The sequence below is a fragment of the Sorex araneus genome, chromosome 3 (genome assembly GCF_027595985.1).
Source record: "Sorex araneus isolate mSorAra2 chromosome 3, mSorAra2.pri, whole genome shotgun sequence".
NCBI lineage: Eukaryota > Metazoa > Chordata > Mammalia > Eulipotyphla > Soricidae > Sorex > Sorex araneus.
In genome coordinates this window covers 32,662,095-32,689,625 of record NC_073304.1, presented here as the reverse complement: position 1 = coordinate 32,689,625, position 27,531 = coordinate 32,662,095, and the positions used below count along the sequence as shown (strand labels likewise).

Here is a 27,531-nt window from a genome sequence, read left to right as displayed (position 1 = left end):
GACGAGGTGTGGCAGAAGGAAGGATGCTGGCTTTAGAGTGGGCATTCAGTAGGCGACACAGTAGGTGACACTGGGCCTCGGGTGCTGTATGAGGCGCCTGACAGCTAGGGACTCTACACTCACAGGCAACTATAAAATCCTGTCCTGATTCCCTACGCAAGTGCTGCTTAGTCAAGAAGACTGGAGACTCTGGAGAAATGAAGGCGGGCCATTCTGTTTTCATGCCAGTCTCGGGCAGAAAACTTTATAAAGAGCATAGAAGTCTTTGGGGGAAGGGTTTACCGAGTACCTTCTGGGTATTTCTCTTCTTAACCCATGACATTAAACTCAGTGATTCCCAGAGTGGGTGGTAGTAGCCTCCCATGCAATTGGGTGTGTGTGGTGGGGAGGGGGGGGGGTGCTTTCTGTTTGCTTAAAGAGGTAGCTTTTGGAGAGGACAAGTGATCTCTTTTCTCAAAAAAGGTAGGCCACATATGTCTGGGAGCTTCTGGATTAGGCGACCAGCTAACAACAGGTTGTTAAACATCCTTTCACGTGAGAGGGGGAAATGGGAGGGACTCTGGAACCTGCCTGTCTGAGCCGAGGGGGGCACAGCCTCCACAGTGCCGCGCTGCCCTCAGCTCTCTCTGGCTGCCCCATCAGTCCCCGTCTGCTCTGAGCAGCTGGCCATACCTGGCGGCTCTAGTGCCTCTCTCAGTGCTTGCAGGACCTGGTCCAGCTGCTGGGCGAGGGAGACGTGGTTGGCGACGCAGTCCTCGGTTAGGCTGGGCCAGCTCATCTGGAGGAGCTCGGCAATGCTGCACCGAGGAGGAGCACCGCCCTTCTCCTCGGCACTCTCTAGGGCAGGCAGGTCAGAAGGAAACAGTCAAGGCTCATCGAACACTCCGAATCCGGGAAGGGAAAAATGGGCTTGGGGGTCGGGGGGCAAGAACAGCAGTTTACCTGACTTATTCTGTCCACCTGATGTAAGTGGGTAGTTGAGAATCTTACTGATTTGTTGCAGAACGGCAGGAAAACCACGAAGGCCATCAGCATTGAGGAGAGCGTGGTCTAGCCGTCGACCTGGAAATGAAGGAGGAAGAGGAATGCAGGGGAAATAAGATGCTTTCAGAGACTGAGACGCAGCCCTATGTTTACTTGGACTCGTATTTACTTCTGCTTTCTTCCAATAAGCATTAGAGAAGACACAGTCCTGCACTGATACCCTACACAAACGATACCCGTCACTATACAAGTGATACTCTACTGGATGATTAGTCCCTGGCCTATGCTTGACATTTAGGGTGACAATCAGTATACTTAGCTTATTCCACGCTTGAGCTTAGATGGCCTAGCCCATGCCTAGGTACAAGCTGGCTTAGACCATATTCCTGCACCCTTTGCAGAGAAGAGACCCAGAAGCTCTGGCACGTGTATGAAGCCCAAGCCCATCTGGCACTTTTTGGGAATTTGCCTAAGTGCTGTGCTCAGCCAAAGACTTGAGCTGGGAACACAGCTGTCTTCTTTACTGCTTTAAGTAGCATCTTGACATTCTGATTAGATCATAAATGTTATAGACAGAGATTATTCCTTCTAGCTTTCCTGGATCCCCATACACGTGGGACAATCTCAAAAGACAGTAGGTACTAAATACTTCCTAATTGAGTGACATGGTACCACTGCTGCTGATGAACTGCTTGACTGAAAATGAGGGAGATGGTGATTTGCTTGGACCAAAGCAACAGGGCATGTTGTAGATATGGATGTTGCTTATGCCACAGTATATTAGGCTTTGGATTACATAAACATTCAATAAGATTTTAACCAACAGCACAGAAATAATTTAGTGGGTTGTACAGAAAACAGTAGAAAAGAAACTCTGCCTGCAAGATTGGCCCTTGGCTGGTGTCTGTGTACTTGACTAGTGGATGGGTTCCCATGGTGATACAAAATATAAAATTCTCCCTAAAGAATGAAGGTGGCTCCAGAAAGCTTCTTCCGAACCCCCACTTTCCTTCTGTGAGTCCAGAATTATGGCACAGGCTTGGCAGAGTCTTGGTTAGCAGAGCCTGATCAACACCTCGGTCACTGGGGCTGGAGCGATACTACAGTGAGTAGGACATTTGCCTTGCATGTGGCTGACCTGAGTTTGATCCCTGGCATCGCACATGGTTCCCCAAACCGCTGGGAGTAATTCCTGAGTGCAGAGTAGAAGTCACCCCTGAGAATAGCTGGGTGTGACCCCAAACCAAAAAACGAACAAAAAAGCCTCTTAAAACTCTCAGTCATTGGGGTTGAATGAGGTTCCCTTCAGATAATACTAAACACACTGTCACAGCTCACTGCTGGTGCAACCAAGCAGGTCCTGTCTGTGCCCACAGGAAAAGGAGTCCTGGAAGTGTGGGTTTTCTTTTCCTTTTTCTTTCTTTCCTGCTTTTTTTTTTTTTTTTTTTTTTTTTTTTTACTTTTTGGGTCACATCTGGCGATGCTTAGGGGTAACTACTGACTCTGCACTCAAGAATCACTCCATGGGGCTGGCGTGATAGCGCAGCAGGTAGGGCATTTGCCTTGCACGCAGCCGACCCAGGTTTGATTCCCAGCATACCATATGGTCCCCTGAGCACTGCCAGGAGTAATTCCTGAGTGCAGAGCCAGGAGTAACCCCTGAGCATGGCCAGGTGTGACCCAAAAAGCAAAAAAAAAAAAAAAAAGAAGAAGAAGAATCACTCCTGGTGGTGCTCAGGGGACCATATGGATATGGAAGATTGAACCTGGCTCAGCTGCATACAAGGCAAACGCCCTACCCGGAAGTGTGAGTTTTCCCCAAACCTCAGCCCACAAATCTTTTTTCCCCTGTGCTAACTCTGAATGGCAGGTACACTTGTAGACTAAGTCCTGTGGGTCCCCCCAGTGAATCCCTGAGCCAGAAAGAGGCCCTGGGCATCATGGCTCAGTCATATTCGTTCCTTCCATTATGGGGCTTGTTGGCGGATGTACTAGTTTAGTGTGTGGGCTAAGGAAGGGTGGGGAGTGGACTGTCACCTAGCTGTACCTTCCAATTCCTTGACCTTCACATACTCGATTCCTGCAAGAATTCCATAACCCCACCTTGGGGCAGTGTTCAACCGTGAGTCCCAATCCCCCATACCGTGATTAGCATAGGTTTCTAGTTTACATGCACAGATCTCTCCTGGGTTTTCAGACAGAAGGAGACATGTTGTCTAAAGGCACACACATTCCTACTTTCAGCATTTCTCTTTTCCCCAGAAGATTTTATTTACAAGAACAGAAAGAAGAGGAGAGGGGCAAGAAGTCCCCCATGGTGGTGGTGGTAGTGGAGGTAAGTTGGGGGGGGGTCCTAAGCAGGATCCTCAACTTAGAGCACTTCTGAATAAAAATTTCTTCCTTGAATACATGTGCAAACCAGAAAAGAATTTCTCTGGATGATTGCTGTATTTAATTCAGAAGGCGAGACCTTCCATAGATTGGACATCAGAAAATTAATCACTAATCCTTTTTTTCTCTCTCTCGATCACCAAGAATCACTTTGTCTGGTGACTGAGATCCATGTCCTAATTTGGAGATAAAGAGATAAAGCCCCGAAGGCCCACTCACTCCGGCTCTCGAGGCTGCTGAGTAGACGTCGCTCGGCCGTCTCCAGGAGCTGCTTACAGGTCTTCCAGAGCTGGCACTGGGAGCAGGCCAAGTCGAAGGCGGCCATGGCGGCGGGGCTGAGGTCCTCCAGCACCTCCCTCAGGGGAGCCGTGGGCTCCACCAGGGTGCTGCTCACCCAGAACTCCTCCTGCAGCGTAGGGATGGGGTCTCCGGAGGTGCCGAGCAGCTTGTCGGTCACGTCAGAGATGGAGTAGAATACCATCCCTGGGTACCGGGGGGTGAAGTGAAAAGCAAGAGGTGAATATAATGCTCAACTCCCATTTTTATTACCAAAATTTACTTAAAAAATGTCTGTGATGAATAAACTAAAGAAAACAAAACCAGTTTGTTTGGTTTTTTTTATACTATCAGATCACATCAGTGTTAATTGGAGGGTGAAAGGGGTCGAGTGAACTGGATAAAAGCAACCCGCTGGGGGCTGGAGCGATAGAACAGTGGGTAGGGTGTTTGCCTTGCATGCGGCCGACCCGGGTTCGATTCCCAGCATCCCATATGGTCCCCTGAGCACAGCCAGGAGTAACCCCTGTGTATCGCCAGGTGTGACCCAAAAAGCAAAAAAAAAAGCAACCCGATGGGTGGTGATGGGTAGAATCACAGTTCTAGTGGTGAATGCAGTGTGTATATGTGTGTGTGTGTGTGTGTGTGTGTGTGTATAGATATAGATATAGATGCTGAATTATATGATGTGTACCTGAAATTTTAATGCTCTATGTCAATATTTCTTCAATAAGCTTCAGGTTCTTCTAAAGAGTCTATGCATTTTAGCACCAGTGACCATTTTTTATTTGTGTTACTTTGATTGTTTGGGCCACACCTGATGGTTCTTAGGTCTTACTCCTGGCTGTGAGCTCAGGGATCACTCCTGGCGGGTTCGGGAGACCACGTGTAATGTCCTCAAGCACTGAACTAGGAATAACCCCAGAGTACCACTGGGTGTGGCCCCCAAGCCTCCAAAAATCAAAAACCAAAAAAAAAAATAAATAAATAAAACAAAAGACTTACACTTTTATGCCATGAAATAATGAAAAGGATGAGCTGCTTTGCAGTGCAATCAAGATTGAGATTCGAGGCCTGAGTTATAGGTTTTCTGACACCGTGTCTTCACTTGAGGGGAAAGTGAAAGAATGTGCCTGTCCACTAAACTCCCAATCATTTCCCGAAGGCTGAGGTAACGGCCAGAGGAACAGTGGCAGCGAGGGCGTGGCTGCTCAGGGTTGGCCAGGCCAGGCCAGGGCTGTGCAGTGCAGGGAGCTGAGTACCCGGTGGGCAAATAGCTCCGAGCGGGTCCGCACTGCTGCGCCTCAAGGCAAGCATCCTGCCTGGATTCCTGCTCACTGTCTTGACGGAGCCCGGACCTAGCTGGACTGTGGCCTGTCCCCTCCTCCCCCCGCTCCCTCACCCCCCACGAGGAGACAGGGAAGTCGACCTGCAGCCGCTGCGCTGCCGATGGCCTGGAGAGTGGAGCGGCCGCTGCCGGTTCTGCGGATGGCGCTGCTGCCCGAGTCCGAGTGCTGGTTTTCAATCTTGTGCTCGACGCGGGCCAGCTCCTGGATCACCTCCTGGTAGCGCTCCATGAACATCAGCTCCCCGGAGCTGGGCGAGGACTGGAGGTCGAACATGAACACCACCTGCCGTGGGAGAGGGGTGGGGGTTGCTGTGGGCCCGCCGAGCTAGAACAAGACCTCTCAGCAATGATCAGACTGTGGCTCAGATCTGCTTTCTGTAGGGCTGGGAGAGAGCACTGAACATTCAAAGCCAAGATCAGACATAGAGATCGTTCATCCCAGTCAGCCAGAAAGCCAACAGAGCCTCACAGCAAATGGGAAAAGGTGCAGACACTTTAAAAAAGATCCATGGCACCGACAACATAGACAAAAGGGTTTCCCTTCCTTACCAGGAAGCTAGGGAACGGAAGGCACCATATAATTTCATATCCATCACATCCACAAAATGGGAAAATAAGGGGTAGTGGCAGAATAAACTGTCACAACCCCTTCCTTCCTTCCTTCCTTCCTTCCTTCCTTCCTTCCTTCCTTCCTTCCTTCCTTCCTTCCTTCCTTCCTTCCTTCCTTCCTTCCTTCCTTCCTTCCTCCCTCCCTCCCTCCCTCCCTCCCTCCCTCCCTCCCTCCTTCCTTCCTTCCTTCCTCCCTCCCTCCCCCTCCCTCCCTCCCTCCCTCTCCCTCTCTCTCTCCCCGTCTCTCTCTCTCTCTCTCTCTCTCTCTCTTTCTTTTCCTTTCTTTCCTTTCTTCCTGCTTTTTTGGTTACATCTGTTGATGCTCAGGGTTGACTCCTGGCTCTGCACTCAGGAATCATTCCTGGCAGTGCTTGGGGGATGCTGGGAACGAACCCAGGACAGCTCATAGCTGGCTTTCTATAGGTTTGAAAGTAAGAAAGGCTGGTGGGGCCCTGTCTTTCTCAGAGGATCAGAACAATCAAGATCATAAAAGATGCATTCTAGGACTGGGATGTGGAACAGCGGTGGAGCATTTGCCTTCCATGTGTGAGGCCCTGGGTTCAGTTCTCAGCACTGGGGAAAAAAAATGGTACACAATCTAAAAGGACCAGAGAAAGTTGAAAGTGAGCAAATATTATCCATCGGGGGTCAGGGGATCCAAAGGATCTCATTTTCAACCATGGCACCCAGAGCACTGGTGGTGGGTGACCCCAGTGCCTCAGCACTGCAACTCATGAGCAGCGAGAGACTAGTCTTCAAGGCCTAGTGTTGAGCTGTCCGGGATGTCTGAGCACTGTTTGGGAGGGCACCCTTTTCAAAAACATGTTACTTGTCACCTAGCCCAGCATTGTTCAACATTTCACACCTGCAGACCAGCATGTTAAAGGGTTAGCACAAGGTTTAAAATAAACCAAGTTTTTAAAATTTCAATTAAATTTTTTTTTTTTAATTGAGAGAGATGTGAGGAGAGTGACAGAGAGGAATACTTTGCTTAGGAGAGAACATGGGCTTCTCCAGGGTGGGGAAAGGACAGTAAACCAAGTTTTAAAAATTAGAACAGTAAGTAGGCATTTACGTTAATCAGTTTAGGCCTGAATAGAAAATTCTTACATTTCTCACAGCTTGTCTAATCCTCTTAACATTTTCCTGAGATAGGAGAAGCAGATCTTATATTTAACTCCAATCTTCTATCGAGGTTATCAAAGAGACGGTCTTGCTGTGATTGCTACTGTGCTTCCCTCTACACAATGGGAGCATTAGAGCAGCGACCCTGTACGCTTCTTATATACTGAACTGGGAACTTTATTCACTACTTAAAGCTATCTACGCCATGATTTTAACTAAACAAAAACATGCCGTGTGATCAGAGAAGGCATATAAGGAAAATTACAACCATTTCAATGTTCAAAGTAGTGGCTAGAATATTTTCTTTTGTTAGAACACTGAGCATCTAAGAAAAAAAACACCAAAACCTGATTGATTCTGGGATTCAGCCCTCCTCCAAGCTGAGTGTAGAAGTGCACAATGCTGAGGGTCAGACCTTCATCCCTGCAAACTCCCTCCTACTTCTATGGCTGGAAGGGCCCCGAGAGGGCTCACCAGGAAAGGCGAATGGGTGCAGAAGCACCTGGCTTTACCTGAGGCTCCGAACTTCTTTTTTAAAACAGTGTTTTATTTAATTAAAGAACTGTGATATATAAAGTTATTGATAGTTGAGTTTTACTGATTATAAAATGTTATATAAATATTTTATATAATATTTCAACACTGATTCCACCACCTGTGTCAACTTCCCCCCACCCTCCCCCACCTTGATGGCACATTGCAAAGTTTGGTGGCTGCAGCCCAGATCTCCCGTTTTCAGTGTTGCTGCGTTTGTGCTCTGGATATACGGCTATACCACTCTCCCATATCACCCGGATAAATAACTGAAGCCCTGATCCCTGTTCCTTCTTCATTACTTCCCTTTCTCATCTCCTTCCTTCCCCTCTCTGGGCTTCTTTCCTTCTCTGTCCTCCTCCTTAATCTCTGGGATCAAGGGTGATCTAGGCCACCCCCCTTTACTACATTTCATTTCCTCATCCAGTTATTCTGTATATTACAGATATGTGAGATCAGACCAGGCCCCAGACTTCTGTACTTGTCAACTTCTGCCTCAACTGTCCCCTCCCCCACCCCCTCACCTGCTGCACAAGAGTTCCCCTCACCTGATGGGCTTCTGCAAAGTTCCCCCGGAGGATGCAGGACGCCAGCAGAGACTCAGGTGGGGAGAACATCATGGGCAGGAGGGAACTCTGGGGTTGGAGGCGGCTGGCCGGCTCATTCCTCCCAGACGCAGCGCTCAGACTTCCCTCTGTCAGACACACGGAGGTGAGGGCACAGGAAGCAGCAGAAGCAGAGGGAAAGCTACACCTCCCAGCAGACACTCATCTCCCCTAAGCCTTTCTTTGAAAGGTCTTGTTTTTTTCCTCCACTGAAGGGAAAAGGTATGCCAGCATCTTTGAATAGCAGACTCAAAGGTGGCGCTCTCCCTGAGACAAAACATCCAAGGGGCGTCCACTCACACTCACTCAGATAGAAATGTTTTGACCCCGTCGGCTGTTCAGAGCGCTGAGAGCTCCACCAGCTCTGCACCTGCCGCCGCGCCCCACCGTCTTGACTGGAATTCCTCATATTCCCACCTATATTCAGGGGTGTTCATTGCTGGTTCTCTCTGCTGTTGGGTGACTCAGCTGAGAGCGAAAGAACCTTTCTCTTTCCCCCGAGTCTGTCTGGTCCTCAACGGAACCAATTTCCACCCTGAATGGCTTGGACGGGGTTTTACACCACGGGACACTGCCATTCCATAGCGGGGTAGGGTGGCTTGAAGTCGGCAACTGGATGGGACGCCCGTACCTGAAGTGCTTGTGCTCAGCTCACTACTTGTGCTTTCCAAGGATGGGTTCGAACCTCTGTCGCGGCCTTCTAGAGAGAAATTCAACCATCAGCACCTTATGATGGAGAAAGTGAGGTGTTGGCTTGAAAACCAAGACTGGGGAGAAAGGATAATTGGATACTACTGCTTCTTCTATAGCAAACCCCAAATCCTAGACATCACAGGTGAAGGGGCGTAGTATGTCCCAGTGTCCAGTGGGGCAGTGGATTCTCCCAGTTTTTTCCAACTTGTGAGGCCACAGGAGTCTCTGAGAGTTCAAGACATGCTGCCCCCCCACCCACTGTCTGCTGAACACTATCAATATTTAGAAAAGTTAAAAAAAACCCCAATTATTGGGACTGGAGCGATAGCACGGAGGGGAGGGCGTTTGCCTTGCATGAGGCTGACCTGGGTTTGATTCCCAGCATCCCATATGGTCCCCTGAGCACCGCCAGGAGTGATGCCTAAGTGCATGAGCCAGGAGTAATCCCTGAACATTGCCAGGTGTGACCCAAAAAGAAAAACAAAACAAAATAAAAACAATTATGTCCAGTGAAAAGAGGGGGCAGAGGTTTAGTAATTCTTCAGGTATGAAGACAAGATGGTACCCGCATACCTAAGAGATGAGGCCTAAGGTCCTGAAGGAAGAGCTGCTTCTGCATCCCCCTCCTTCCTGGGTGAAGCCGGTAGATCCTGAGTGTGTGTGTGTGTGTGTGGGGGGGGGTCCCCAACTGCCTGCTCAGGGAAGGAATAGCAGCTGAAGGACAGGGAGGATGGATAGGTCAAGTGGATCCCAATTCTGCTTTTGACACAAACCAACAGAATCTGAGCAGTGTCAGGGCCTCAACACCTCAAGTGTTGCTTTGGTGTGATGCTTCCCTACACTGCGCTCTCAGTGGCTGCCTCCCTGCTCTGCCAGCCCACTTTGCTAATTTTGCTAAGGTCTGCTCATCCTCCCAAGTTTGTCCAGGAGCCAGTGCTCCCATCCACTCTCTTTTCCCCACTCTACAGGCTGCCCCGAGCTCCCCTCCTAAGGGGAGTCACGTAACAGAGGCAGAACTGCCCGAACATCACATGTCTACTCTTTGCAGGAAAGTGAAGTGGTGGCGAGGCTAAGTCTTCACTCATGCCTCATTCTTCTCCTTTAACATTCCTACTACTGTTTTGCACCTGGAAAAACTCATACCAATTCCTGGTTAATTCTTTAGAAGACCACAGTTGTCAACCTTGGGGACAAAATGGATGGGTCTTGCGGTCATTATGTTAAATGAAGTGAGAAAGGAAGTAAAAGAGAATTTACCAGATGGTTTTATTCATACATGGAACGGGAATAACTAAAACCAATATACTGGCCAAAAAGACAACCTAACTCCTAGATTTTGAAAATGATGCTGGCTGCCGAGGCGAAAAGGGAGGGCTGGCAGGACCGGGCAGCGGGAGTTTTGGGGGTGCAGTGGCTGGCTCTGGGACTCTGGTGGTAGGAGTGGTGAGAATTATGTCCATATAGAGGTGCTAAGCTAAGCCTCTGAAATTACAAAATATTGTACACCGATAAATCAATTAGAAAACTGTTTATTTGGATAAAAATAAAGCTCCACACCAGAAGTCAGACTATAAATCTGATTATCTATAAACTTACTACTGACAAACCACTCCCAGTGCCATGTAAGCTCATCTACTCAAAAGAGATCAACTAGCTAGAAAAAAATGTGGACACCAACTCATGGCTGAGACAAGGAGAGCACTCCAGAGGGGGGTGGGCCAGGGCCTGCCCAAACAAAGCCTAGGCAGCCGCCTGCTCGATTCCCGCACTCCAAACTCACTGCCTCTGGCCGGGCTTCACTCCCTGGGATGGACCCTCCCCGAGAAATTAACCTGCCCATGATTCAGGTGTAAGGGCCTCTGTGACTGAAATCTCTAGGCTTTCTCAGAGCCACGAATGCCACACAACAACCTCAAACTCCAAACACTGATAATGCACTAACAGTAAACTCGATTGAATGAGATGTAGCATAGAAGCCAACCAATCTCACTAACAAAAACATTAACGCAGAAGACTTGTAACAACATCTCAGTAATCCCTCATGCAAAGACTTATCTCCATGCGAGATACAATAACACACTAATTTTCTTCTAAGGAAATATTTTTTGATCATTCTGTTAGCAATTTATTGGTAATAAGTTATTGTGGAACTGCTATGAGGTTAGGCATGATGGGTGGCTGGGAAAACTGGAGACAACGGTGGAGGGAAGTTGACAGCGATGGTGGGATTGGTGTTGGCATATTGAATGTTTGTAACAAATTATGTTTGTAAAAAATTATGAACAATTTTGTAAACCACAGTGTTTAAATAAAGAATGAAGGAGAAAATTTTATATATGTAGGTCTTACCTATTTCATGCAAACTCCAAAATATATTAGCACAGAATTTAAAAAATTTCTTATTAATGACAGGTCAGGCATGGTTATTATCATAATGAGATCCAAGTATAAGATAAAATTTAATACAATATACTTTAGAGTAGAAACTTACCTATGTAAATGAGAATATAGTATTTCAGGAATTCTATTATATTGTATTAAATAGTTTAAATTTCTTTATTTACATAGGTTAAAATCATATAACAATCACAACTTGGCTTTTACTGATTTATTTTCTGATCAATCTGTTTGCCATTTCTTTAAATTTTGTTGGAGCAAGCAATATAAAACAAATTTGTTATGTGCCTAAGGGGGCAGGTTGGGGTTGGGAGGAAAATTGGGAACATTGGTGGAGGGAAAAGGTCACACTGGTGGAGTTAGAGTCATAGTACAGCAGGTAGGACATTCGCCTCATACACAGCAAACCCGGGTTTGATTCCCAGCATCCCATATGGTCCCATGAGCACCGCCAGGAATAATTCCTGAATGCAGAACCAGGAGTAATCCCTGTGCAACCACGGGTGTGACCAAAAAAAAGGCAAAAAAAAAAAAAAAAAGTCACACTGGTGGTGTTGGAACACCAAATGCCTGAAGCACTATATTATGAACAACTTTGTAAACCATGGAGTTTTAATAAAAATAAATAATTAAAAAAATTTACTCCTACTGCATATTGTTGCTCCTTATGAAAACTCTTAAAGGGCTGGAGATGCGGTTCAGTGGTAGAGCACATGCCTAACATGTGCGAAGGGGGTGAGTATGACTCCCAGCACTGCCCCACAGACAAAGCATGTCTGGCACCAGAACAAAGTCAGCAGTCTTCAGCACATCACTATCAAGTATATTTAATAAATACCCCAACTAAAGTGTTACTCCTAGTCATCATGCAATGAAAGGGAAGAGAAGAGAGGAAACTAAAGGGTAGGAGTGCGGCCAGAGAGATAGTACAGAGGGTAAGGCATTTGCCTGGCATGTGGTCGGCCCAGGTTCGATCTCTGGCATCCCATTTGGTCCCCTGAGCACTGCAAGGAGGACTTCCTGAATGCAGAGCCAGGAGTAGTCCTTGTGCGTCGCTGGGTCTGACCCTTCCTCGCACACTCTCCCCCCAAAAGGAGAGAGTGAACAAAAATGAAAAACTTACTAACATTAAAAGAGAAAGTGGAGCATATGACAGAATATTTTTCTTCACGTATAAAAAGCTACTCCATTTTAATAAGAAATGGAAATGATAAACCCAATGGAAAATATGGACCCCAGACATGAACAGGAAATTCACAGAAAATGTATAAATGGCCAAAAAATATATGAAAAGACATTCAATTGAAAAATTAATATTGGGGCTGGAGTGATAGCACAGCGGGTAGGGCGTTTGCCTTGCTTGCACGCGGCCGACCCGGGTTCAAATCCCAGCATCCCATATGGTTCCCTGAGCACCGCCAGGGGTGATTCCTGAGTGCATGAGCCAGGAGTGACCCCTGTGCATTGCTGGGTGTGACCCAAAAAGCAAAAAAAAAAAAAAAAATTAATATTAAAAAATATACTATTGGTATTTTAAATCAGCAAATATTTAAAAATTTTGATTCTACCATTGTCAACAAATATTTGTGCACATAGGCACTTCCATATAGTCTGTGGAAATGTAAACTGGGACACTTTTTATGGCAATCTGGTAATATTGAACTTTTTTTTTTATTTTTGGGTCACACCTGGCGATGCACAGGGAACACTCCTGGCTCATGCACTCAGGAATTACTCCTGGCGGTGCATGGGGGACCATATGGGATGCTGGGAATCGAACCTGGGTTGGCTGCATGCAAGGCAAATGCCCTACCCGCTGTGCTATCACTCTAGCCCCTATTGATCCATATTTTATATTCACACACCGTGACTTTGCTATGGTACTGTACTGCTTAGGGTATTATCCTACACATATGGGCTATTTCACAGAAATAGGCTCAGACTTATGTACAAGCTGCTTATTATAGCACTGCTTATAATAGTAAAAGTTAGAAATAGCTGTCCATGAATAGATTACATCTGGCACTGGAATACTAAGGAGGTTTTACAGTAAATGCTAAAAGTAAGCTCTCTATGTTTAGCCTGGTATGCTCTTTCCTACAGGACTTACGTTAAAAAAGGGGGCAAATTGCAATTCCAGATATACATGATAGGATGCATTCACATAGGTAAAAGAACATGTGTGTTTGTGCTGCAGGCATGCTTACTGAAAGGATCTGTAAGAAACTCAGGGCTCCCTTGGGAAGCGGGACGGGGGGCTCTCAGATAATTCTGTTTGTTGCCTTTTATCTTAATAAAAATTATAAAGTGGCAATGGACCACTGGCCCTGGGCATGGGGACAAGGCTGGGGCAAGTGCTTCAGCTTACCTGCACGGCTCCTTCTCGATCGACGCCCGCGTCGAAGACCCGGGTGCTGAGGAACAATAGGCCGGTGTCTTCGAGACGGCTGCTCCTCTGGAGGGACAAACCCAGGGAATCATTCCGGCACAGGACCAACTTTAGTCGACCCACCTTCTGAGATGACGGGTAAGGGAGGGCGTGGTCTGGGTCCGGGGACAGAGCAACGGCCAGGCTGCGCCCTGGCTGTACACGGATGGGACTCGGCACTGTATGTGACTCCCAGGCTCTCCCATACTATCCTCCTTCTCCCTTTCTGGACCACCAGTGCCATGAATAGATTACATCTGGCACTGGAATACTAAGGAGGTTTTACAGTAAATGCTAAAAGTAAGCTCTCTATGTTTAGCCTGGTATTGCTCCAGCCCCAGATACCAGCATTTCTCAGTCTCTCCTTCTGATCTTCATCCCTGCTGGTCTTTTGCTCAACTTTTAATTCTCTTAATCTGAAACCGCCTCTCACCTGAGCTCTGGTTGCTGGTCACCACCTTGTATCTCCACTGGGCCTCGGAGAGAATCTTGGAGAAGCGGTGCAGGCGGCTCTGCAGTCCGGCTCTGCTCCCGGAGCAGCTGGGGCCTCCTGGCGGCTCTGGCTTCTGCGGGGGGACGCTGCCGCTGAGCGTATCCAGCTGCTCCTGGAGAAGCCCGAGGAAAGCCCCCATTGCACGTTCATTGGCTAGGAACCCAGTGACGCTGCGAGTCAAGTGCTTGAGGTCCAAAAAACTGTCCCCGCGGGGCCTGGGGTCTTTTGGTTCTGCTTTCGCACAGTCTGGGACGGGGTAAGCAAGGCTCCTGGAAACGCCCGGGGCCGCCCGCTCTGACTTCTTCTCGGGCTGTGGCGTGTGCTGAGGGCTCTCTGCGGGGGACCTCCAGCCGCTGGGGCCCCTCCCCTCCACGTCATCCTCCTCCGCGTAGTCTTCGGGCAGGGGAGGCTCCGGGTGAAGATCGGCAGATGTGATCAGCAGCAACGAGAAGATGTTTTCTAGAAGTTCCAGGCGCAAAGAGTCGGGAACCTTGCACAGGTACTGTTGACACCTGGCCAAGTATGTGGAGAAGAGATCGGAAGCACCTACAGAGGCAGCGTAGGAGAGAAAGGGCCAGAGGAAACCAAGCATGAGGAACATGACTTGTTAGACTCCATTCCCATGGCCTTCACTTGCTCACTTAATGATGAGGGGAAACTGCAGGGACAGTCCAAAGAAAAATACTATCCAGCCAAGCACAACTTTAACTAAAATAAAGCTTACCAAGCATTCACTGTTTTGTTCCTGCTTTTGCTTTTGCTTTGTCTGGGGGACCACACCTGGTGGGCTCATTCCTGGAGGTGCTCCAGGGAGTGTGCCGTACCAGGAACCAAACCATGTATCCTGCAGGCAAACCTCGTATCCTATGCTTAGTGCCTTAAGCAGCTCCTTGATCCCTGTTCCTGCTTTGTGTATGTGTGTTTATGTGTACATGGGGGTTAGAATCACAGCCATGTATTGAGGGTTTACTCCTGGTGGTGCGTGGGGGACCATGTGCAGTACTGGGGATCGAACTGGGTCAGCAGTATGTAAGGCAAGTACCTTACTTCCTGTACTCTCTCTCCAATCCCCAACCTACTCCCCTTTTCAGTATCCAATTACTCCTCATCTCTGACAAGCACGGCATACGTCTGTCCCTGGGATGAAGGCAGCACAGACATTCCTTATACCTGAAGTACTGATTTTTTTTCCCACTATTACACTATAGGTGATCACAGGCTGGGGCTGAAAGATAGTAGAGAGGTTAAAGCACTTGCCTTGCATGCAGCTGACCCTGGTTCAATTTCCAGTCAATGCAGATGGTCCCCCAGCACCCACCAAAAATAGCTCCACCGGATATAGCCCGCTCTCCCCCACTGCCTCACCCTGTACAAAAGGATGCTTGGAAATAAAATCTACCCAAGGCTCTTAGATAATACTCACTGGTGGAGCTGGTGAGCTAGGCCATGGGGTTAGATGGATCATCACACATCTGGCACGTAAGAGGCCCTAAGCTTTATTTCTGGAAATATGTGGCACATTCTGTTATCCCTAACCCCTCTACTTCCCAGTACTGTGGGGTATAGCCCTGGTAACCTAGCACCCAAACCAAAAACCAAAGAAACAAGCAAAAGCCAATATATGGATATATAAACCTGAATGATGAAGGACTATTCCAAAGCTAGAAGGGGAAGATAACTAAGCACCATTTCACAGAAGCTGGTGGAAGATATCTTAAAAATATTACTAATAAAAACGGGGAAAATCTTTCACAAGACAATACGCGATGCTTGAAATCAACTTAAGAGGACCGCATTAAAAAACAAAACAAAACAGGGGTTGGGTTGAGATAGTAGCAAGGTTAAGGTTCATGCCTTGCATCAGACCAATGCTGGTTCGACCTACAATACAACATTATGTCACCTGAACACTGCAAAGGATCACTCTTGAGCACACAGACAGAAAAATTCCCTGGTCACTGCTAGGTTTAGCCCCCATCCCCCCCACCCAACCCAAAGCCCTTTCCAGTAAAAACACACACAAAAAAGAAATAGGAGCCGAAGAGATGATGACACCAAGGGCTGGGGCCACACTTTTGCATGTGGGAAAGTGGAACGCGATCCTGAGCATCAGCAGGAGTAGGCTCCCCTTCCTGCCTGCCCAGAGCCGACAGCTGCCCCCAAACTACCAGATGTATCCCCACATCTCCCTTACATTAAAAAAAAATATTGAAATGAGATAGAAAAATAATTGAGTATACGACACAAGGAAGGGTAAATACTGTTTTCTAAAATGTAGTTTCAATTTATATCTCATTGAGACATATTTGCCTCTAAGAACACAACATTACATGCCTCAGTGCAAAGTGGAGGAGGCTGTGAAATACGTATCATTTTTATTGTGGACTGTAGTTTGCAAAAGCATATGGAAAATACATCTCTAGAAGATCAGGGTCAATGACAACTTAGGCTATTCACTAACTTTCCCCCAAGTCCCTTTGATTCATAAAGAAATTGATGAGATTACTCCTGGGTACAAGGCTGCCATCCCTGATCCCAGTGGAAAGGTGTACTCACCCAAAGTACTCACTGGATAGACAGGCAAGCTACTTACTTACTCAAGGATGAGAGGGTGCTGTACCTGGGGAGGAAAGAGTGTCATCTGCTGGCTCCACCGTTAAATTCAGGTCCTCAGAGGGGTCTTTGCATTCCTGGCACTGGGAGTACTGGTGTGAGTTGACACAGAGGGCATAGATGGCGTACTTCATGGCACAGAAGCTCTGGTAGAGGGTCAGGTTTTGACTCTGGCTTAGATGCTCAGGAACCAGGGTGCTGGCTGCATCTGCATTGGAACAAAGTGGGCAGAATATCTGAGCTGGTGATGCCAGGCGCGCCTGGGCAGAGGCTGCACTCAGCAGGGCTTCCTGAGAACTGCTGCCACTTGTGATCCATCTTCACCCCCCAAGAAATGCCACACTTTTGGGGTGGGAGTGGTGGGAGGGATACTGGGGTCATTAGTGGTAGAGAATGGGCACTGGTGAACCATTCTCAATCATTGTACGACTGAAACGTAAGCACGAAAGTTTGTTAAGTCTGTAACTGTACCCCATGGTGACTCATCAAAAAAAAATTAATTAAAAAAAATTAAATTAAAAAAAAAAGAAATGTCATGCTTGGTGAGTGCTGTACAAGACACCTAGCATTTTCCTCTTATGTCCGATTCCGAATTAATACTCCATCGAGAAGCTCTTAACTGTTGTCAGGCTTTCTGGGACCCATGAGTAGCAGTGGGAGGAAGTGAGACACCAGTATATCTTGTTTTTTTGGTTTTTGGTTACACCCGGGGATGCACAGGGGTTACTCCTGGCTCATGCACTCAGGAATTACTCCTGGTGGTGCTCAGGGGACCATATGGGATGCTGGGAGACGAACCTGGCTTGGCCACATGCATGGCAAATGCCCTACACTCTGTGCTATTGCTCCAGTCCCAGATACCAGCATTTCTCAGTCTTTCCTTCTGAACTTCATCCCTGCTGGTCTTTTGCTCAACTTTTAATTCCCTTCATCTGAAACTCCCCTGACTCCACTGCCACCTTACACACCTATCTCATGGCTGCTCAACAAGTTTCCCCTTTTTTTAATTTCTAAAAATAATTTTTTTAATTGAATCACGGTGGAGATACACAGTTAAAAAGTGGCGATGAGGGGCTGGAGCAATAGCACAGCGGGTAGGGCGTTTGCCTTGCATGCGGCCGACCCGGGTTCGATTCCCAGCATCCTATATGGTCCCCTGAGCACCGCCAGGGGTAATTCCTGAGTGCAGAGCCAGGAGTAACCCCTGTGCATCGCCAGGTGTGACCCAAAAAGGAAAAAAAAAGTGGCGATGATTGGGCTTTAGTCATACAATGTTCCAACACCTGTGTCTCCACCCAGTGTATATTTCCCACCACCAATGCCCCCAGTTTCCCTCTTGCAAACCCCCCTAATCTCTCCTCCCCCCCACACCCCTCTCTCCTTTATTTTTATGGTGTCTCTGTTTGCTTTTGGTATTAGGGTGATATGTGCCTCATAGAAACTGTTTGGGAGTGTTTCTGTTTCCTCGATTTCCTGGAAAAGCTTGAAAAGAACTGGCAATAGGTCCTCTTTTAATGTTTGGAAGAATTCACTAGTGAATCCATCTGGACCTGGACTTTTGTTTCTGGGGAGACTTTTGATTACAGTTTCGATTTCCTTGTCTCCTTTATTTTTAAATACTTTTTTTTTTCTTTCTGGTGCTGGGGACTGAAAGTAGGTTCTCACACAGGGCCGGTGTGTGTGTACTACCACTGTGCCATATTATTTTCAAGACAGATTTAGAGTGTGTTCAGACCAAACAAGAGTGCAAAGGTAATAGAAAATCAAAACATTGAAAAACTCTACTTAGAGAAAGCACTGAGAAAAATATATTGAGGGAAAATACTAACTTCGCTGAAAAAATACTTGGACATGTTTAATAATTTGATTACACATTAAAATTTTTTTTCTTAACTTTAAGAGGAAAGAAGAGCACCACTATTTTGATGGGTTTTGTTAATCTGGTTCAGATTCTTTCCAGAAAAAATGAAAATTTAATCAAATGAAAAAACATTAGGTGTAAAGCAAAATGAAGAAAGACAATCCTACAAGCTAAATACAAGCACTAGAATTTTTGCTTAATCCCTCCACTAGTTTTTCTCTTACAGCCAATTCCATAACTCAGGCTGAGAGCTATCCAGAAACTATTCTGTTGAAAAACTCAGGTATACAGGTTTGTGACTGAAATCTCCAGGCTTTCACAAAAATCAGACATGGGCTACCTCCCCCCATTTCCCTGTCCTTCCGGAAGCACTGGCAATCAGGCTTATGCCCCAAAGCCACCACCTAGTTAAACTCCAGCTGTATTACCCTGTTAAAAATTTTGAAATTCCTGAAGCACACAGTCACATTTACACCCGTGCAACATCTCAAATTTTACAATACTGATAAAACAGGATAGCACACCACATTGGATGGAATGTAAAGTAGAAGGCAACTAATTTCGATTAATAAAAATAAACACAAGGCTTAACCTGTAAAAACAGGCTAGCAATCCCTTATGTAAGGGCTTAATGGCTCCACGACAACAATATTCACTAACTTTCTTTTAAGGAAACATATTTATAACAAGCAATGTAAAATAAATTATTGAGGGCCTTCTATAGAGGCAAGCTTGAGGGATGGTTAGGAAAATTGGAAAAAATGGTGGACTATTCTCCTAGGATTCCCTACTCCACTCTGATGGGAGGAGCTGAACTTCCATGATCTGACTGGGCCAAACGGTCCTGGTTGAAGGGCATCTAAAAGACCAACCCTCCGACAAATCCCAACAGCTAACACTCTGGTTGAAAGAAACGTGTGCAAGACTGTGCTAAGAAGAAACCTTGCTCATGTCACTCCATCACCAACTCACCATGTTCTTGTTGAGGGTCCTGGGCTGGCACCTTCTGTAAGAGCCTGAGGACATCTTCCTCCCTGAGTGCTGGAAGGTTGGTAAGATGATGGAGAGAGTAGAGCACGGAGTGGTTGTCTCCACCATGTAAGTGACACAAGAGATCTCTCTTTGGTATGGGATTGCTGAAAGGGAAAGTTGGGAGGATGGAAGGGAGGCAATTTATACAACTGTTTTGAGAAAGACTGATCTTGATTCTCTCATTCTGACCCGTCCAAACTCCACAGGCTTCCCTTTCCCAGCTAAGAGTGGTAGGAGACTGAACAGGAGTTTATTTTCTGGGAATAGAGTAGCCATCAAGTCGGTTCTAGAAAGGACCAAGAAAGGCCCTTTTCAGGTCATTAGGGCCTAGAAAAAAAGCCTACGGTTATGCTTTCCAATGTCTGGACTCTTCCTTGCTTAGAACTGATGTACACTTCCACGCCCCTTTGAGGAAGGGCCCTACACTCAGTTCTCCTCTGCCCACGCTAACTCTAGGAAGTGTTAGCATGTGAAATATGAAGAGCCAAACAGAAACACAGAACAGGAAGGGCTGAAGGACCTGAAGCTATGCTACCAGGGAAAGGCAGCTTCACACGACTTAATTTACTGAACAAAAGAAATGCCCAGAATAATGCGTGCCTGGCACCGTGGACCACACTTTGTCTCCCTGTACACGTTATTTAACACATCCGGCCTTCTGCCTTAAAGTAAGGATGGAACTGGTATCTACTGAGAGGCTGCAATGAAAGCATGCACACAATGGGCTTGGAGTGGAGCTGGGCATGCGGTGCCCGCTGGGGAAACAGGGACATCATTCTTTTTGTCATTGCCGTGCGTCCTTACCATGACCTGGTAACTGTGTTGAGGATAATCAAAACTTAAGTTTCTTCCCTGCTTTCATAGCTGGGACACTGACTAGCTACTGGCCAGCACTTGTCTACACACAACACTTCTGTGGTGGATGTCTGGAAATGGGCCCACCCTCAGGGCTCAAGGCCAAGTGTGTTTAGTGGTGGGGAAGGGCCATGGCCATACCTGCTATGCTGCACACACCACTCCAAGACCTCCAGGTGAGCCCACAACCCCTCACAGGCGTCCCCAAGGAGTTTATCACAGCCCGGGTCCTGCAATGGCATGAGGGAGAAGAGAGAGACTCAGGCTCTGAGGAGACAGAGAGTGCTGTTACCTTCAGGACCCTGAGTGCTAGTTCAGCCCAGAACCTCAGAGCATTCACTTCCGAGGCATCGAGGGCAGCAGGCAGAGAGTTTACCTGGGAAGTGTGAACTGTGTGGAGCAGCCTCCTGGCTGAATCTAGGCTCTGGCAGTGTGTCCAGCCCAGGAGGACAAGCAGTCGGCTGAGAGGCTTGAATTCTCTATCGAGCAGGCGGCCGAGACTTGGGAAGTCTTCCTCTCGCAACAGCATGAGTGCTGTCACCTGAAAGCCAAGGGAGGTGCTCCAGGCAGCTGTGTGAACTAGGAAGAATGCCCATGGCCGGGGCGGGAGCAGTGGCACAGTGGGTAGGGCATTCGCCTTGCACGAGGCTGACCCGGGTTCGATTCCCAGCATCCCATATGGTTCCCCCGAGCACTGCCAGGAGTAATTCCTGAGTGCATGAGTCAGGCGTAACCCCTGTGCAACTCTGGGTGTGACCCAATAAGCAAAAAAAAAAAACAAAAACAAAAAGAATACTCATGGCCTGCTGCTCCTGACAGTGGCCAGCTGAGTTAAAAAACTGGTTACAGTGGGCTGGAGGGATCGAACAGTGGGTGAGGCCCCTGTCTTATATGTAGTTGATCTGGGTTCCATTCCTGGGATCTCCAGGAGTTTTCACTCCCGGGTGGAGCCAGGAGTAAGATATAAGCACAGCTGGGTGTGGGCCCCCACCCCAAATGGTCATGAAAACCCTAGGCAGTATGTTATTTGAAGACTGGGACTTCTGCTGTAGACCCAGCTCCTAGTGTAGGACATGATGAGAAAAAATCAAAAAAACAACAACAAAAATAACCCAAACCATCTGTTGAATGAAACTGATGCTAAGCTCTATTGTGGAAGGAAAAGGTTAGAGTACTTCGATTTTCCTGTCAATTAGGAATGTGCTGTTGCCACTATCTTTCCTTCCTTACGCTCTCTGTAAAGTTTTCATGGATCTAACCTTTTTGTTTGTGACTAAGGACCGATTTAAAAAAAAATGTAATTTCATTATGAATTATACTGGTCTTTCTCTTGGGACCCGGGCGGTTGGGAGGGATGGGACCCAAAGACTTCCCGTTAATTGGACAGCCTTGCATTGGATAGAAGAGAGGGACTACAGAGTTGCAGGAACTACAGGCCCAGGGGAAGTTCCTGGGTATTTGCAGGAAGATGGATGATGAAGTCAGACTTACCAGGATCTGCTCCAGGAAGTGCTTGTTGTTGGCCAGGCAGTAGAAATAGGCTGATTTCCAAGCCTGGACTGGGTCAGGATTGGAGAACAGGGCTAGAACTGTCCGCTCAGGATCGAGGTGATCTGGTGAGGCTGAAAATCAAACTTAAGGGGTTACTGGGGAAACAGGAGTCCTTCTTTCCTAAACTAAAACCCACTGGAAATATCATCTGATGTGAGAGCCGACTCTTTTTAAACCTTAAACCAGGTTTTCTACACTAATCTCTTAAAGACTTTTCTTCCTCTCCATAGTTTAAGTTTCATGGAGAGCTCTTAAAATGCTACTACTGTATTGTTTATTTCTATCACTCCCCCTTAGAATACGAAATCCATACATAGGTTTATATAATGGACCTTGAGCACACTACAGTGACAGAAAGCAAGGAATTTATTCAAGATCATGGATTCAGAAGGCTAGAGAAATAGCAGAGTGGTTAGGGTACTTGCCAAACTGGTTTAATTACTGGCACCCCATATGCCCCCCCACCCACACACACCAAGTCCTGATAGGAGATGAGCACAGAACCAGGAGTAAGCTCTGAGTATGGTGGTGCAGCCTCTACTCAAAAAAAACAGAAACAAACCTTAAAAGGATTATGAATTCAGGACAAAAGAACTCAGGAATCCACTTGAAGGGACTTAGTAAAAGTGGATAATTTAGGGGTATAAGAGGTAAGGCACTTGCCTTGAATGCAGCTGAACCTGATTCGAATCCCAGGTACCACATATGGTCCCTAGAGGATACCCACACCCCAGAGGGCATGATTTTATTTTAATTTCATGATTTTCATTTAACATTTTAACACACATTTTACATTTCTAGTTTTCCATTTTTAATGCTTTCATATCTATCTTAATAACTAAACAAAATTTGTGCTCTCACAAGGGGATTTTTTTTTTTCTTTTTGGGTCACACCCGGTGATGCACAGGAGTTACTCCTGGTTCTACACTCAGGAATTACTCCTGGTGGTGCTCAGGGGACCATATGGGATGCTGGGATTCGAACCTGGGTTGGCCGTGTGCAAGGCAAACGCCCTACCCGCTGTGCTATCGCTCCAGCCCCTAGGTTGCCCATTTATGCTTAGCTTCTCCCAACAGATTTCCCCAGCAACAAGACAGACATTAAGCCAAAGGAACTTCTGAGAGGTTCTGCCCCTTGGAATTACCAGTGCACAGGGAGGAGCAGCGGGAGAAACATACCTTTTCCTGACGGGATGGCCTTCGGGGGCTTTTCTGTGTCCTTCTCGGCAAAGGTGTGACCGTACAGGGTGACCAGCCCCAGGCCGGCCGGGTGCAGCAGGCAGCCCAGCAGCTGCTCCTCCCGCAGGGGCGACCCCTCTGTCCTGCAGGCGGCCACGAGCTCCTCACACAGGACACGGAGCTCAGGTCCCTGTGGCTCCGAAGGGCACCGCAGAGTCCGCAGGGCTCCATAGATGGCATCTGTGGTGTGGGGGGGTGTGGCCGCAGACTCCTGCAAAGCCCGCAGAGCGTTGCGAATCCGGCCCACCAGGGCCTTCTGCAGAGAGCCGCAGAGGCCAGCGCCTTGGTCCTCTCCAAGGAGGAGCTCCAGCAGGGCCTGTGCTGGCCGGGGGGCCTGCCCCAGGAGATCCCAGAGCACAGAGATGGCTTGTGAGCTGAGCTCCGGGATGCGGTTCTGCTGCCTTGGGTCGCCATCAAGCACAGGGCCTGCTGTGACTTGCGTGAGGGCGTCATAGAGCTCCTAAATGGGGAACAGAGAGAGGAACTGGGGGTGAGGGGACCTAGAATGTTATCATCTCTATGCTGTGGTGCATTCCTCGTTTCAGTGTTTACAGGTGTACAAATAAAACAGCAGCAGTGACCAACACTTCGATACTTGTTAAGTGTGGGCCTGAGTCACAGCAGAATGCAATCTATACAATTTTAAGAGGAAGACATTAGTGTTAACCTCACGTACAGACCGAGGAGACTGGGGCCAGGCAAGATGAATTCAGTGGCTCAGAACTTCCCTGCTAAGCTTGCTCCAGTTCCACTACCAAACATGTCAGGGAAGGCAAACTCACAGACCAAACAGGTAACAGAGAGGAAAAGGGGAGCAGCCACTAGGCTGGCACAGGACTTAGGCACTTGCCTTCCATGCGGCTGGCCTCAGTTCAATCCCTAGCACCACACGGACCCCTAAGCAAGCTAGGAGCAACCCCTGAGCATCAGAGGGTGTTATCCCCCAAATCCCCAAATCAGTCTCTCTCTCTTCCCTCCGAGGTAATTATAAGGATCAGCTATAATATATTCGAACACACACATATATAATCTGCTCCCAGGGGTGACACATTCCCACTCATTTCTCACTCATACAAACACATACACACACACACAGACATACACACACACACTTCCCTCTAAGTTAATTATAAGAATTATTTGGGGCCGGAGCGATAGCACAGCGGGTAGGGCGTTTGCCTTGCACGCGGCTGACACAGGTTTGATCCCCGGCATCTCATATGGTCCCCCAAGCACTGCCAGGAGTAATTCCTGAGTGGAAAGCCAGGAGTGACCCCTGAGCATCGCTGGGTGTGACCCAAAAAGAAAAAAAAAAAGAAAATTATAAGAATTATTTATAACACATTCAAACACACACACACACACATACTATCTGCCCCCAGAGGTAACATATATTCTCTCTCTCTCTCTCTCTCTCTCTCTCTCTCTCTCTCTCTCTCTCTCTCTCTCTCTCCCACCCACCCACTTTCCTTCTCACCCACCTTCCCTCCCTCTAGGCATACCTGTTCCAGGACTTTTCAGCACATACTAGTTACTTTCTTCCTTTACTTTCCCCACTGACACTAGGGCACAATTTAAATACTTAGCTTATAGAAACATTCCTTTTACATGAAACGACAAAAAACTTTAATCATTAGTTAAACTTTGTGCTTCTGGTAAATCCACCTGTCAGAATTCTAAAATCAGATAGTTTTACCCTCCCTATGCACTCCCCTCACAGGGGGGCCTCAGCCTAGCCTGGTCGTGCCCTTCCGCCTAGAAAGCTAACATTTGGGACCTGTCTCTGTCTCGGTAGGAGCCCTCAGATCCAAATGTGTTGCACCACTGTCGCGCTGGGAGCTCCAGGGCCCTCTCTGACCTTGAGGATGTCCTCTGGAATATCCCCAGGGAGGTCTTCTGACAACAAGAGAAACTCGAGCTTTCTCCGGAAAACAGTTGGCAGTAATTTCTAGAAAAATAAAAAAGAAGATTAGAGATTTGGCAGATCCTTCCACAAAACTGAAACCACATGTTTCTCTCCAGTTAGTTCTATTCCTATCGTTCTCTCAGATAAAGCACTTTTACTTCTACACTGTCATGTTGTTTCCAGATGTATTTATTTACCTGCTCCCTCTTCCTTGTGGTGGGGGGCTGTTATGATGGCTGCCGGGACACAGCGGCCTGGGCCATGGAGATCACTTCTCAGGCACTTTTCTTTATGTTGTGAGCCTGGCAGTCTGGTACTTGAGCCAGTAGTGGGGTACTCAGGAAGTTTAGGGGCAACATCAGGACCACACCCAATGGTTCCAGTGGGGGGCATGTGATAGTAGGAACTGAATTCAGGGTCAGGCACATGCTAGGTAGATGCCAGACCACTGGAACCATCTCTCAGGCGCTCGGATATTTTTCTTTATTAGCAAAAAGAGCAAAGAGGCCAGAGTAGTAGTAGTACAGTAGGTAAGGCACTTAGTATGCACGCAGCTGATCTAGATTCAATTCCTGGTGCCCCCATAAAGTGCCCTGAGCTTCGGAAGGAGTGATCCCTAAACACAGAGCCAAGAGTTAAGCCCCGAGCACTGCCAGGTGTGACCCCCAAACAAAAACAAAACTCAAAAAGATTTAATGTTTTAATAGATATCAGCCCTTTATTGAAAAGGGTGGATACCCAGGTTATATAAAGTACTCACAAAGATCAACAATAACAACAACAACATAAAAATCAAAAAAACCTATCAGAAAATGGTGAGAGGAAATGCTTTTTTTTTGCTTTTTTTGGGGGTCACACCTGGCAATGCACAGGGGTTACTCCTGGCTCTGCACTCAGGAATTACCCCTGGTGGTGCTCAGGGGACCATATGGAATGCTGGGAATCGAACCCAGGTTGGCCGCGTGCAAGGCAAACGCCGTACTTGCTGTGCTATCGCTCCAGCCCGGGGAAGAGGAAATGAACAGACACTTCTCAGAGGAAGACAGGTGGATGGCCCAGTAGACACTTGGGAAGGAGCTCAGCATCATTTATCATTAGGGAAATCCAAATCAAGAGGACAACAGAATACAATCTCATACCAGTAAGAATGGCACGTATCAAAAATAGTGGGAACAATCTGTGTTGGTGGGGATTTGGGGAAAAAGGAACTCTCACTCCTGGTGGGCATTTTGTCTCGTTCAACCCCATGAAAAACAGTATTGAGAATTCTTAGTAAACTGCGAACTGAACTGCCATATGACCCATCAATTCCACTTTTGGGTATCTATCCCCAAGATAAAAATCATTCCAAAGAACATATGCATATCAGTATTCACTGCAGAATTTAGCACAATAGCTAAAATATGGAATCAACCCAGATGTCCAATGACAGATGAATAGATTGTGAATATGTGATATATACACTCAATGGAATACTATGCAGTTGCAAGGTACAATGAAATCATGCAATTTGTTGCAATCTAGTTAGAACTGGGAGGCAGAATGCTGAGTGAAGTAAGCCAGAAGGATAAACACAGGATGATCTCCACTTATCAATAGTCACTGTCACTGTCATCCCCTTGCTCATCGATTTGTTCGAGCGGGCACCAGTAATGTCTCTCATCGTGAGACTTATAGTTACTGTTTTTGGCATATCGAATACGCCACAATTAGCTGGCCAGGCTCTGCCGTAGGGTACAAAGAGTAACTGAACAAGAAAAAAAAGTGTAGTAAAGGAGGGAATACCTAGGTCACCTGTGATTCCAGAGTATAGGGGGGAAGGACAGAAAAGGTAAGAAATGAATGGGGGAAAGGAGCAGTTGAGAAAGGGAAATAATGGGGGAACAGGGGTCAGGCACCTCAGGTATACTGGTAATGTGGAGAGTGGTTTAGCTACATAACCAAAGCACAGACTCAACAAGACTGAAAACATGAGATCCAAACTACAACCACCAACTTTAAAATGAGCCTGTCAGGATGGCAAGTCGGGGGTGGGGGTGGGCAGGCAGTAGGGGACAGGGAACACTGATGGAGGGAAATTTACACCGGTAGTGGGATTGGTACTAGAATATTCATCATCATCATCATCCCGTTGACTGCCGATTTTCTTGAGCAGTCTCAGTAATGTCTCCATTCGTCCTAACCCTGAGATTCTAGAAGCCTCTCTGTACTTGTCCTTCCCAACGGTGCTGCACTGGAGGCTCTTTCAGAGTCAGGGGAATGAGACCCATCATTGTTACTCGTTTTGGCATATGAATACACCACAGGGAGCTTGCCAGGCTCTCCCATACCAAAATATACACATACATAAACATTAGACCACAAAACATCTGATATGTTGATACTGTCTCACAAATCAACAAGCAAAATCTTTAGCTTCCATTTTTGTTTTGTTTTGTTTGCTTTTGGGTCCATACCTGGTAGTGCTTACAGGCAACTGCTGGCTCTCTGCTCAGAAGTGACCCCTGGTGCTATATGACCCCATATGCTATATGACTATATGCAGGTGCTAGGAATTGAACTAGTGTCAGCTGCATTGCAAGACAAGCACC

General features: G+C 47.2%; 1 protein-coding gene across 1 annotated transcript in view; it reads right to left on the bottom strand.

The window, feature by feature from the left end:
* The window catches only part of ZFYVE26 (zinc finger FYVE-type containing 26), an 84,100-nt gene that overhangs the window by 46,030 nt on the left and 10,539 nt on the right, over positions 1-27,531 (bottom strand). Inside the window, exons 4-18 of the mRNA XM_004612335.2 lie at positions 24,893-24,982; positions 22,975-23,494; positions 21,736-21,866; positions 20,621-20,785; positions 20,386-20,474; positions 19,330-19,493; positions 16,504-16,704; positions 13,824-14,429; positions 13,331-13,417; positions 8,504-8,572; positions 7,816-7,961; positions 5,081-5,282; positions 3,595-3,858; positions 943-1,062; positions 673-837 (exon numbers count right to left, since the gene is read on the bottom strand). Of these exons, the coding sequence (XP_004612392.2) occupies positions 673-837; positions 943-1,062; positions 3,595-3,858; positions 5,081-5,282; positions 7,816-7,961; positions 8,504-8,572; positions 13,331-13,417; positions 13,824-14,429; positions 16,504-16,704; positions 19,330-19,493; positions 20,386-20,474; positions 20,621-20,785; positions 21,736-21,866; positions 22,975-23,494; positions 24,893-24,982 (3,019 nt within the window). The remainder of the gene's footprint in view (positions 1-672; positions 838-942; positions 1,063-3,594; positions 3,859-5,080; positions 5,283-7,815; positions 7,962-8,503; positions 8,573-13,330; positions 13,418-13,823; positions 14,430-16,503; positions 16,705-19,329; positions 19,494-20,385; positions 20,475-20,620; positions 20,786-21,735; positions 21,867-22,974; positions 23,495-24,892; positions 24,983-27,531) is intronic.